Source organism: Mesocricetus auratus, unplaced genomic scaffold (assembly GCF_017639785.1).
Source record: "Mesocricetus auratus isolate SY011 unplaced genomic scaffold, BCM_Maur_2.0 Super-Scaffold_100018, whole genome shotgun sequence".
NCBI classification, from domain to species: Eukaryota; Metazoa; Chordata; class Mammalia; order Rodentia; family Cricetidae; genus Mesocricetus; species Mesocricetus auratus.
Window position 1 is genome coordinate 22,016,451 of NW_024429199.1, and position 13,940 is coordinate 22,030,390.

Sequence of the window (13,940 nt, forward strand, 5' to 3'; positions counted from 1 at the left end):
GTCCATTTACACACCACCCATGCAGTCAGTGTTCAACAAACATACATGCTAAGCTTAGTTTCCTGTGGAGGGTTTCTGATAGAAGTTTCTAGTAAATTAGTAGTTGTAAGACATTGAGAAAAGAAAAATCCATCCTCAGTTACTTTCTTCAGTAATGACTGAAGTAATGACTAAAGTTAAACACATAAATTAAAGAGCATGTCATGAGACTTCAGTGTTTCTAGGAATGTGGTGCTGTGTTTCCTTATTCATTTTTACCAAGTATGCCCAGAAAAGGCAGCCAAGATGGCGTTTGTCTTGACTTGGTTTTGCTGATTGGCCATCTTTTCCTTTCGTGCTTGATGTTCCATCCGTCATTACCGCTTTTTAAATGTCCAGTGGACTTTGTCCTCAGTTAGCCAGCAAGCAAGTGTGCTGACCAAACTCTTTTGTTTATCCTGCTTCCATGTTCAGATTTTAAAAGGGGTTTAGTAGCTATCAAGGCAGGACAGTGTCACATACCCTATTTTATGTGTTTATACCTGAGAAAACAGCAGAAAAGTTTGCAGTCTGAATCCCATCCTTCTCACCCACTAGAGTTTTAGTTTAGGATTAGGTAGCTGAGTTAAAGACAGCTAAAATTGAATAATTTAAAATATTTCATTTTTTGTTTAAAAATATGTTTCAGGTAGCTCACCTAGAATGCATGAAGCTCGCCGGGCGTTGGTGGCACACGCCTTTAATCCCAGCACTCGGAGGCAGAGGCAGGCGGATCTCTGTGTGTTCGAGGCCAGGCTGGACAGACAGCCTCCAAAACAGAGAAACCCTGTCTCGTAAAAACCAAAAAAAAAAAAAAAAAAAAAAAAAAGAATGCATGAAGCTCTAAGTTTGAAACCCAGTGTTGTGTAAACTGACCATGGTTGACACAGCCATGATGTCCCAGTACTTCTGAGGTGGGGTAAGATCAACTTAAGCTTACCTGCAGACACATAGGGAGTTTAGGGCCAGCTAATGTGCTAGAGACTCTGCCTAAAAAGCAGAAACACACACACACACACGCACACGCACATACACACACAGACACACATGTGCACACACACACAGACACGCATGTGCGCACACACACATGCACACATGTACTCACACGTACATGCACACTCACACACACATACAGACATGCACACATATGAAGCATTCATGATGTTCTCAGCTACTCTGTACTTTGATAGTTTAGTTCCCTTCTAAAGTGGTGACTGCTAATTTACAACAAAATTAAGACAAATGAGAAGTCACTTAGTCAATAGCAAAGTAGTATTTTCTTATTAGGCAACAGGTACGTGTGAACCAGACTTACACACATAGCAGTGTTCTGAGAATTGACGTTATGCTTCAGTAGTTGAAACAGACCACCATTCCTTGCAGAGAGGACTTAAACATTTGTGCACATCTTAGAATGCAGACGTTTAGTTTGATCCCACCAGGGAATACACGTTGAGCACCCTCCTCTCATGGCCTTGGAGCTTCCCAGCCTTGTGGCCCTCCTTCCTCTCATCTCATCAGTCACCATGCATAGAGCAAGGCGCCATCGGCCACACAGGCCACACTAGTGGTATGTCAGGTAGTGTTATGTCATGCCAACCTCTTCTACTTGATCCACCTGAGAAGCACTGGCACAATTTACAAGATTTGACTCAAGTGTCATCTCCTACCTTCTATATGAGGATGTGAGGTTTTGAGCATTTTGTCTTTGATTTGGCCAGTCTTCTTCTTTTTTTTTAATTTATTACTTTTTTTTAAGATAGGGTAGTTGGCCTGGAATTTGGGATATCTATATAACTCAGGATGACCTTGAACATCTGATCCCTTGCTTTTCTGCCTCTTGATTGCTAGGACTGGAGGAATGTCCCAGGTTTTCCAGTTTATGATCCAGGGCGTTGGGCATATTAGGATTGGAGGGATGTCCCAGGTTTTCCAGTTTATGATCCAGGGCGTTGGGCATATTAGGATTGGAGGGATGTCCCAGGTTTTCCAGTTTATGATCCAGGGCATTGGGCATATTAGGCAAGCACACTACAAAACGAGCCACTCCTAGCTCTTGTCTGTAGTCTTTTCAATTTTTGTATTTATTTATTTAACATGTACGGGAGTTTTCTCTACACATATGTCTGTGCCCCATGTGTATGTCTGGGGTCTACAGAGGTAGAAGAGGGTGTCAGATGTCTTGGAATTGGAGTTACAGATGGTTGTGAGCTGCTATGTAGGTAGTGGGAACTGAACCTTGGCCCTTTGGATGAGCAGCCTGTGTTCTTACCTGCTTAGCCACCTTTCCAGGTCATTAGTCTTTATTTGTATATGCACCTTATATTGTTCCTCTTTTCTTCAGAGTTTTATTATCCACTGTCAAGCATTTCTATTGAACTGCAGGTTTTATGAAGGTAGGGTCATGTTGAATATTCCTGACCTTTTAGTATCCACTGTCACGTATTTCTACTGAGTTGCAGGTTTTCTGAAGGTAGGGGCATGTTGAGTATTCATGGCCTTTCTATTGAACTGCAGGTTTTCTGAAGGTAGGGGCCATGTAATATTCCTGACCTTTTAGTATCCACTGTCACGTATTTCCACTGAGTTGCAGGTTTTCTGAAGGTAGGGGCATGTTGAGTATTCATGGCCTTTCTATTGAACTGCAGGTTTTCTGAAGGTAGGGGCCATGTAATATTCCTGACCTTTTAGTATCCACTGTCACGTATTTCCACTGAGTTGCAGGTTTTCTGAAGGTAGGGGCATGTTGAGTATTCATGGCCTTTCTATTGAACTGCAGGTTTTCTGAAGGTAGGGCCACGTTGTGTTCATGTCTGTATTCATAATGGGGCTGCTTCATACAAAGAGAGGGTGCTTAGTGAATGTTTCTGGAAGGAAAGGTGGAAGTATGGAGGAGAGGCGGTAGAGAGAGGAGTGAGAAAAGAGAAGAAGACAGGGAAGGAGGCACAAGAGAAGGAAGAAATGAATGGGCAAAGAAGGAATGAAAGGAGGAATTGTGTTGTGACAACCAATGTACGTTACTTAGGACTGAGGATTTTCATGGAGAATGAAGTACTGTGATTAAGCCTGAATTTCCCCGATCTCAAGTCAATCATCTGGTCCCTGAAATTTCTCACATTTCCCAAGGATGATGTTATGTATCTGGGGGTAGGTGAGCGGGCCAGATTCCTATTTCTGCGGCTGTGGAATCCTACACAGGTTTTGTAAACTGGTGGTTGTATTCTCTAACACTCATCTTCCCTCATGAGAACCCAGTGAAGACCAAGTGGGATAATGTCTCTGACCCTGCCTGGCAAAGCAGGATCCCTCTAAATGGATAGAAGAAGCCACCCCTGTTATTGGTGTTGTAACCTAAGGAGGCATTCTCAGCCTGGCATTTCTCTTGACCTGGGTGTGTCCATATTGCTTATAAAGAACAATAGTGGCAGCCATAACTTATGGTTTATGTCATTTGATTAGATTGGTTGGCATTGTTTACTTAGCTGACCCACCGTGATGAGCACAGCCTTCAGAATGGGAAAGTATGTTTCCTTTCTGCTCAAACTGAGCATCTAGTTTAGAATACAAGCTTAGAAAGGAAAGCATGTGTTATCACAAACAGGTATTTTAGTAAAATAAACAAGAAATCAAAAGTTGGCTGTTATGTCCAGCTCTCTTGAAATTGGCTGCTTATCAGATGTGCATGGAGTTAAGTCCTAAGCATGATTTCATTTCGGGCTCCATGTTTTCTGCTGATCAAGAGACAATTGCATGAACATTTATACTTATGACATGTTCTTTGTCCCCAAAATGTTTTTTCAATGACATTCATCCTTCTACTAATACTCCTGTGGACCCAGGTTTGTGTTATTAATACCTACCTCATTTTTTAATGATTCAGAATTGTCCATCAGTCTGTTTTGTGCTCAGTTGCCCAGAGTGGCCCTAGTGATCAGTCAGGGACCTTGAAAATGGTCACATTCCAATGGGAACAAATGCAGGAACTGAAATTCAGGGGGGGCGGATTCTGTGGTTTCTATATGATAGTAATTTGTAATGTGGACTCAGGCAGATGCTTCAAAGAACACAGAGCAAGTCCTGAGGAAAACCAGCTGCAGAGAGCCCCGCACCCCCATGAAGCAGATTCCAGCCACAGAGACAGTGGTCACCTGCCACTCTCACGCTGGCTGCCTATTTAGTTTTTACTCTTGAGCAGATTGCAGTAGATGATATGTCTGATACACAGAAAAGAAAAAGAAAAACAATTTATTTGGCTCCCATTTACACTCACAAGTCACTCCAGTCAATTTTATGGAAAATATTTTGATATTGAACGCAACAGAAAACTATGATTCACCAGAAAAGCAACTGAGAAGCAGGCCTGCAGTTGTGAGATTGCACACATTGTAGTTGAGATGTGTCTTAAAATAGTGAGGTGTCGGGAAGTCATCTGTATGGGTAGCCACAGGCTAATTGCAGACAAGCATGAGACTGGTCAGCGAGCCCTATTTGACCCCCACCCCCGACTGTGAATTACTAAGGTTTCTTCCTAAAATGTTTGGTAATTTTTTTTTCTTTCTTCAGTACAACCAGCTTTCTGGTCTCTTCCTGATTTTCAATAATTGGTTTCTTTACCAGGTGTGTGTTATTCAGCTCATCAAGTTTCTTTTCCACGCTGAAATGCAGTGAGATATTTGTGTCTTTCAAGGACAGACACTGTTTGTGTCATCTTGTTCATGGTAGTATTTAAATATTAATCTTAATGTTGGTGTAGTTGATGGTGAAGTTGTCCATCCCATTTCTGATATTAAGGCATACTTACTAATTTTAGTTCCTGAATAAGATCTAGATAAACTATCAGTTCCACTGATTTCTGCTCCCAAAATCAGCTCCCCATTTAGTGTTATTGATTTTTTGTAGAATCACCTTGGAGGGCTGGACCAAACTGAGCTCTGCCTTCTTCCTTTAAAGCTGGCCTTGGCGTTAAACAGTTCTCTTTTTCTGTGTTCTTGATGTTGAGGTTTTCATAATGGATCTTGTAGGTTTTCTAATTTTCTAATAAAGCTCTTAATGGTATAACCTTTGTTATAAATTGGGGTATGTTTTGTTTTCCATTTAGCTAAAAATACCCTCATTCATATATATTCTCCCCTTCAGATAGTCTATTCGTATCCATTCTCTGTCTAGCTCATATCTGTCTTTAAGTAATGCCGAGGACTGAACCCAAGACCTTACTTAATTTGCTGGGCAAGCACTCTACTATGAGCTAAGTCCTCCACCCCACTAGAAGCCTTAAGTATAGGACTTATTTTGAGTACCTCCAGTCTTCGAGTTATTTCGAGGGGTGTTGTTTAACCTGTACATCATTGAAGAGTTCTCGAGATATCTATTATGAATTTCTTATGTGATTCCCTATGGCTTGAAACTGTGGAGTGAGTGTAGCCTCTGCTTCCTCGTTTTTATGGCTGAGAAAATGATCTCTCTGGTAAACCTTCTCTGTGCACTAAAAATGATTTTTGTTCTGCTGTTGCAAAGTAGGGTCTTGTATAATTTTTATTGTGGTGGATGTATTAGTGTTGTTCAAAAAAATCTGTATTTTCACGAAAATTTTCCATATTCTATCAGTTCTTGATAGTGGTCTTGAAATCTCAAACTGCAATAAAGACTTTCCATTAACTTTTTAATTCTGTCAGTTTGCCCCAGGTACATGGGTGCTGTAGTTTGAGGAGGTTCCTTCTCCTCAGGTGTTGCTAGTGAGTTGCACAGAGAGGAGAGGCTTTCAGCATGGGACGAGGGGCCTTGATAAAGGGGCCACACCAAGCAACTTGATGCCTGTGCCTCCCTGCCATTTACCATGTCAAAACCCTCACAAGTGCAAATCCCAGAGCCTTGATTTTGGAATTTCCTCCAGAACTGTGATAGATTGAACTCTGTTACTTGTGGGTTACTCAGTATTCTAGAACAGGAGTATGGACAGAGAACACTTTCCTCTTTGGGGATTTTATACCCTCTTGAATTGAGTCCCATATACTACATGATGTCTCTCAAGTAATATCTGTTCTTGGAAATCTGCATTTTCTGATGTGGATTTTATGGCCTTCTTTTGGTCATCATCACTGTGGTTCATCTTCCATCCTGTACCTTTGATTTGTGCGTGTGTGTGTGCGTGTGTGTGTGTGCCTTTATATTTGTAGTGAATGTTTTTGGTAGATATCATATTTAACTCTTGGTTTTGACCAAATTAAAAATCTCTGACCTTTAGTTGGTGAGTTTGAGCCATTTGCCGAGTTGCGGACTATAAAAGAGAAACATCTCTTAGGAGAATGGAGGCGAGAGAGTCCTTAGGGAGACTGGCTTACAAATACAGCATTGTCTTTCCCCATCCTTGACATGACACATGAACCGTAGTTGTAGGGCCCAGGTGATAGGAGCCATCTTCAACCATGTGAGTTGGGAGCTCCTGTGAGGAAGTGTGGCCCAGGGACCTGGCTCCGTACTGCAATTCAGGAATTATGGGACTCAGTGAAGGTGCTGGCTGGGCTGATAAGAAGTGTAAATAAGAAGTCCCTTCTCCCTCCAAAAAGAAACCCAAAGGGCTCCTAACTTTGCCCTCATCGACAGCTTTGGCTGTGGCTGCCTGGACAACTGCCACAGCCCCTCAGACTGCAGACTGTGGGCTTGTGTGACCTCGTCTACTCTTTGTTTCTCTGAAGGTGACAGTTACTACTCAGTTTAGTGGCTTTCCAGCCCCCCCCCCCAGTTTATAATTGGCAAGGGCGTGTGAATGGGAGGACATGCCACCTGTGGCCCCCTCCCTGTGGGTGTCCTTTTGTACCTGAAGCACATGCTTTCCCACATACACCTTTTTTACTGAATCCAGAATCAAATGCACTCATATGAAACTGTATTCTAAGGGGTGTAATGTTTTGTTTGTGTGTTGTGGGGAGAGCCTGGGTGCTAACCAAGATCAGATTTGTTTACATGAATGGTTTCCTGGGACATACAGCCAAATCCTTCTGCAGACAGGTAAGGACAGTGTTGAGAGAGAAGCCTTGCCTGTCATTTATCACACTTCATTATAGGACATGTGCAGGACTGATGTGAGTACTGTGATAACTTTGTGACTAGCCTACAGGTCTGCAGTTAGTGCTTCATTTTAAATAGGTAGACAAAGACAAAAGTTAAGAGCAAAAGTCCTCTTCCAAGGCATTCATAATTAGGTTTCTAGAACAGCAAGTGTAAAATTTGCAAGTCCTGGGAAGATGCTGAGGTAGCCTTTGTTCAGATCCAAGGGAAGTTGTTCTTTTCATTAATTTCCTCCGTTTGTTTTCAGTGTCCAGTCCTTAGGTTGTAACCCACACGGTCCCCTAACTTTTAGCCCTCCTACCTCCATCTTCCTTGTTCTGTGATTCAGGCATGGGATAGCCATGCCTGGCTGTTTTAACAACCCTGACTGCAGACCTGTAAGGCCATCTTCGAGCGTTCAGAAACATCACCAAGGCTGCTTTCCAGACTGCTTTGCAGTCCTCAGTGACTGTGAGCAGTTGTTTGTGGGAAACTGCTGTCAAGCCCTACAGGCTACACACGATCATCTGCCACTCTCAGCTTTGCTGGCAACCTGGCACGTTTTCCTCACACAGTCTTGTCACCTGTGTCCCAAGGCCTACCTTGTCCACATGTCCTCATTGGTTTCACCTTTGTTGCAAACACTCAAGAGTGAGGTGAGGAGTTCTTTTCACATCAGGTTTTGGCAAGCCACAGGTGTCTTCAGTTTAGTGGGAGATGCATAGGCTTATGGAAGCAGAAAGCCCATGGGGTCACTGAGCCTTTTCTTTGTGGCGTCAGTAACAACCTCTCCCATTTCCTCCCAGTGCTGTTTCAGTAACTGGTTCTGTGTTGCTTTCCTTTGTTTTTACTTTTGAGACAATGTGTCTTGCCGCCAAGGCTTGTCTTGAATTCACTGTGTAGCCAGTGACGATAACTCTAACTGCGGCTCCTCCAACCTCTGTCCTCCAAGCACTAGGATTATTGGCGTGGCCACCAAAGGTATCAGTGACTTTCAATACCTCCATTTCTCCCTGGGTACTTCCTTTCTTGCTATTATTATTTTAATCACTTTGGAAGCCTCTTAGGTCAGGTGCTGTACCTGGGGAACCTTGTCCCCTTTTCTTGTTGTCTGTCTTTCCATGCATCCTTTTATAGTTTTTCAGCATGGCGTGGTGTGTTGGAACCAAGCCTTCCTACCAGCTTTTCTTTTGTGTGTGTGCCTTTGAACATTCACAAACCTCTCAGCTTTTCTTTTTTTGTGTTTTCTCATGATAATGCAAACAATATCCATAGTGTCAGCCAGAGTTTCTGCTGCAGCCTCAGGAGTCAGAGGAGCTGTGCTTTCCAAAATAAGGCTTTTGATACTTGGTGTGTAGTGACAGCTGTGAATGTTCTCATTTTGATGTGTCCCCGCGCGCGCACGTGTGTGTGTGTGTGTGTGTGTGTGTGTGTGTATTTCCCCCTTCCTTCTCTCTCTCCCCCTCTTTCATTCTTACACTATATTTTCTGCTTCTTAAGAAATCAAATTACTATCTGTTGGTTTATTCTTGTCAGTACAAATAGGCACTTAGATGTTGTCACAAGGTAGTGGCAATCTCTAGAGCTTTTCATGTGATATCAATCCAGCTTTTGTTGGGTCAGCTCAGCTCGTATGCTAAAAGACCAATGGAGCCACACTAAGACTCACCTTAAATTATCCTAGACATTCTAAAATTTTCTTTCCATCACTGATGAGTTACTTTCTTTTTATCATCACAAAAAATAAACCTTATCACTGACTTGTATTGGTACCAAAGCTCTCAAGTAAACATAAACAAAGCCAGAATAATGGGTACAGACCATTAATAAAGGGTACCACACACTTATTGAGTTGTTTACTCCTCATTGCTCATGTGAAGTTTGTTGAAAAATATCTTAACTTTGTGTCTTTCAGGACATACTATGTTGAGCAGACTTATTCTCATTTAGTGAATATTTAGTGAATGATATTTTGGGATAAGCTCATTTTATAGCCCAAAGTGATGTAAAACTCACTATAAAATGCAGACTAGACTCTCACTTACCTCTTATCACAGCCTCCCAAATGCTAGGATTATTGGCATAAGCCACCACATTTGATTGTGTTTTGTAGTTTGAAAACCTTTTCCATTACTTTTATATGTTTTAGGATTTTCATGGAAATCATTTAGCTGGGTGTGGTTCTTTGTGTTTATAATTCCTGCATTTGGAAGTTGGAGACAGGGTGCTTATTGTCTGTTTTAGCTGTTCTAGGCTATGCAATGCATTCCATGCCATCCTGGGCTACAGAGTCTCAAACACTATCACTAAAGGTATGTCAAGGAGAGTTCTTAATACACTGTCAAAGGCAAAAGTTCATCTGTTAAGTGGGAACGAGAGTCAATAAACCAAGAAAGGATAGTTTTGATCATGAGTTTGATGCTTTCTTTGGTTAGGAATACTTTCGTAATTGTCTTTCTGGAATCAAAGGAGAGTTGTATATATGGCCATCCTGTGATGAGCTGCCATGGCTAACGAGACACTGGGGAATGCCTTTGTCTTGTAGGTTAAGGTAAAAGACTGCTGTCCTTATGCAAGTATTTTGAGATAGGGCACCATGTAGCCCTGGCTGGCCCAGAGTTTGATCTGTGTGTAGATCAGGCTGGCCTCAAAGTCACTGAGATCCTCCTGATTCTGCCTCCTGAGCACTGTGATTAAAGTTGTGTGCCACCACTCGCAGTCTGAAAGGGACATTTTAGAAAAGTTAATCTAGAGGCATTTAGTCAGGTGCCTTGTAGGCAGGAGAAATTGTGAAGCACATATTGACAGTGTTCTGCAATTACGTGTGCTGATGAGGGGCAGGGACGTGTCAAAGATAATCACGTTTTCAGTTTGATTGACTTGGATAATAGTAAAAGCATGAACAAAAATAGGACAGCCAGAAGGGAAATTAACATTTTTCTGGGACGGCTTTTATATTGAAAAATTCTCTCTTTAGGAAAAGTGTTGAGGCAGGGTCTTCCTCTGTGAACCATACTAGCCTTTTTCATTGTAAAGATAACAAGATTGGATTTAATTAATTAATAACTCATTCTCCAAAATCCCTCTCAGGTCTAATATTATGTACCTTGTTGATTCTGTCAATGTCTCTGTGACTTTAAATGCCAAGATATTTGAAATACTGCTGTCCACAAAAATGCAGTCCCTGGCCTGGGTGTAGTACCTAGGGCAGAGATTTAGAAAGTCATTTCCAGTGCTTTGAAAGTCACTCAGATAGCATCTGTTCATTTGCATCTGGTTTTCTCTTTTAAATTTGGAGAACCACTATACAAATAGTTACATGTAATGCATGTAGAAATCTCATCTGTACAGGGTAAATATTGTGCTGTAAGATTGAGAGCAAATACTTTAAATATTAGACAACATTCCCACACATTCTTATTAGTAAAATCTGAACCTTGCCTAAAGCTATATTAGTAATGATTTTTTTTCTTCTTTTCAAAATACCATGATTCTCTGTAATTGTCACTACGTCAAAGCTTACTCAATTCTGTACATGATGTATCTGGTTAGTAGATTCTCTGTAATTGTCACCAAGTCAAAGCTTACTCAATTCTGAACGTGTTTTGCACTGCACGTGTGCTTAGACTACTGATCTTTGGTGCCATATTTGAGGACAAAGCAGTTGCTAAGGCATCTCTCTAGGTTGGTTGTAACCCACCCTCACTTTTGATTGTGATATCTGTCCATAGGCAGGCTGGGGGCTATCAACGGAATCGGTCCTGTGTTGTGTTGTAGACAAATGACAGTATAGGGCCACAAGTTGCTTTTGACACATCTTCTTTTGTTCTCCAAGCCCTGTTATAGATGAGGATAGAAAATAATATCCGTCTTCCTGCTTACACTCATTGTATCCTCCTGTCCCAGACCCGAACATGCAGGTGTAGTACTGGCTTTGTCATCATGAGCCCTTGGGTGATTGTCCCACAATGGGCTCATCTCACTGTGTGCAACGTGGTGACTTCTTCAACACCATCTGATTTCCAGTCTACATTGGAGGGAGGGAGGGAGTGTGCTGAGTGAACTCAGTGGAAGAGGCCCTTTCCCTTTCCCCAGTAAAGAGAGGATTTGGAGAGTGGCAGGGTGATGCATAGTACAAGAACATGGGAGAAGTAGCTCTTTTTCAAAGCAGTGAAGTGAATACTTTACGTACACCTGAAGTATCACTAGAAGGAGAGCAGAATGATCATAAGACTGTGACATCTAGGAAGTTACCATCAGGAGATTTTTAAACAGAGATTGCTGGTCTTTGCAGTCCTGTTTTAAACTGCTGCTACTGGCACTGGTGACTGCATTTGCCTTGCTGTGAGCTGGAGACAACCAGTCTCTATGCCAAGCATTTTAAAATGAATGATCCCAAGTCATGAGATGACAGCGGACTCTTGATTCCCTGATAATTAGCATTGGAGAAGGAACAGCAGATCAGATCTCCTTGGTGAATTCATGTGCCTGGGACCTCAGGTGGCAGGCACAAGCACTCATTAGCTTTGGGCGATAGAGGAACACAAAAGTCCTGTGGAAATGGGAAGGCCACTTCACTGCGGGCCAGGGCATGTCTAATGGACTGTCTTCAGCAATAGACAGGCTCGTGCTTGGACAAACGCCATAGGAAAAGGCAACCCACTCTCCTTGGATTTATAGATCTCATTTGGCAGAGTGAAGGACACTTGCTCTTTTAACTAGCTGAACTAGCTTGGGCCCTGGTGGCCTCGTTGCTATGGCAATATGAGCTCAGTGACCTCTCTTCTCTTGTGGAATGTAGGTGAGAAGGACCGAGGGGAGCCTGAGGATGCCGAACTGGTCAGGCTCAGTAAGAGGCTGGTGGAGAACGCCGTGCTCAAGGCTGTCCAGCAGTATCTGGAAGAAACGCAGAACAAAAAGCAGCCGGGGGAGGGGAACTCCACCAAAGCTGAAGAGGCCAATCAGAATGGCAAAGGCAGTGATAGCAACAGGAAGTGAGAGTGGAGCCTGTTCCCGCTGCTCTGTGAAAAGCATCCCTGCCCCTCTGCTAAGTCGCAGACTGACTTGCAACGTGCTACTTACGGGTCTTGTTCGAGCCCCAGAGATCGCCTAGCACGTGGATGATCGATGTGTTGAAGTAGCTGCGACACAGCAGAAGAGAGTGGGGTGCCGGGGCCAGCAGAAGAAATTAGTCTACAGAAGAACAATCCCAAGGCCATGTACCATCAAGCATGCACGAGGGAGAGGGGCCACCTCGGGAAGGCCCGCGGGCCGAGGGGGAGGACTTGCCACCGATGGAATACTGCCGTTTACATTGCTTAGAGCATTTGACTACTATCTGAGGCCAAAACCTGCACACAGCTGTCAAGTACCGTCAACAGTTTGTCACTGTTGAAATGATCATGAGTGTAGTGAGTCTACAGTGTTTCACGTTTGTCCCCCGTGTACTGTTACCATGCAGTGATCTTTATTTGCAGAAATTAGGTTTCACGTAAATTATATATTTTTGGCAAAATGCAATCTTTTCTATGAAACGTGGGTAACATTTTAGAGAGTTTTCAGCCTTATTTTGATAAGTCAGTGTGCCATATTTGATGTATTTCAGTGATATTTGTACTTTAAATGTATCATATAATTTTTCCCCCTTAGGCAAGAAACCAGTTGGGATCCAAGACATAATTAATGAAGCTTTGCACCGAGAAAGGATGGAGCTGAAGTCCAAAGTGAAACAGATAAAGGAACTTTTGCTAAAGCCTGAGACTCAGGCCATGATTAGGAAGGAGCTTTTCGAAGGAAGAGTTCTTAATGATGGGATTCATACAGACGATGCTGACTTAAGTGTGACTTTGCTGTAGCTCTCTACTGCTTATGATGGTGAAAAGCTTATGAACTCTCAGCCCAGACATAGCCCTTTGGTAAATAACTAAAGTGTTCTTACAGTTTCTACAAAGCCCACAAACCAACATTTGGTAAGGAATCAACAACTTCTTGCCAAAGAAAACATATTTTTGCCTTATCATCATCATCAGCTAAAGTTGAGTTTTAGAATGTTTGTTTGGGTGTTGTTGACTCATTTTAGAGATGTAACTTCTTAATTAGCTGTTGTGAGATGTTCCATGGGTCCTTGCAGATAAAAACAAAAAGAACATTGACTATGAAAAATCCTTTGTAGACAAGAAAACAAGACAAAATAAAAGCAACAACAGTATTCTAAGGGTCGCCTGCCTCCTGTTGATGTGACCCTTTCTTACCAGCATTGGCCAGGCTTGTCCAGCCTCACATTGTGTTACATATTATAAGAATTTGAATGCTTATTGAGTATCCGTACTTGAATGAACATTTATAAATGTAATCATTGCAGTCACTGGTTAAGAATGTTTTATAATATCCACATGTGTTATTTTTCACTGATGAAAATGTAGTTTGCTTTTTCCTTTCTTAGTGAATGAATGTTCAGTGTTTTTATTTTCTACTTTTCTGAAGAACAGCCTCAAGCTGCACTGTGTTCCTCCCCATTTGTATAGTTTGCACTGATTCACTTTTATAGTTTCTGGTTGTGAGCCTAGCCTTTAACGGCTGAGCCATCTCTCCAGCCCCTGGTTCATTTTTAATAGAGCATTCTTAAAATGTTTCTCCCCATGTGATGTTTATTTGCAACAGCTTTTTCAATAGTCATTTAAAAATTGCTGCTACTAATAGATGATGGGGGGAGGAAATAATTAGAGATCAAATATGTAGTCATCTCCCTTATACAATCCAGTTTGCTCATGGATTTTGGCTAATTTTTCCCTGGGTAAATGATACGACATTAATTCATATTGTAATACTTTATGAGTTCCTACATTTTCATGCCTCTTAATAAATGTACTGTTTCCCTT

General features: G+C 42.1%; 1 protein-coding gene across 8 annotated transcripts in view; it reads left to right on the forward strand.

Moving 5' to 3' along the window:
• Akap7 (A-kinase anchoring protein 7) overlaps positions 1–13,940 on the forward strand; it is a 112,744-nt gene extending 98,804 nt beyond the window's left edge. For 4 of the 8 annotated variants that reach the window (XM_013110223.3, XM_005065796.4, XM_005065797.4 and 1 more), the window contains one exon: positions 11,864–12,612. In XM_013110223.3, coding sequence (XP_012965677.1) covers positions 11,864–12,060 — 197 coding nt within the window. In that variant the 3' untranslated portion in view covers positions 12,061–12,612. Of the gene's footprint in view, positions 1–11,863; positions 12,613–12,711 lie in introns of those variants that run through there. The other 4 variants (XM_040758168.1, XM_021224168.2, XM_013110224.3 and 1 more) reach the window with 2 other exon arrangements.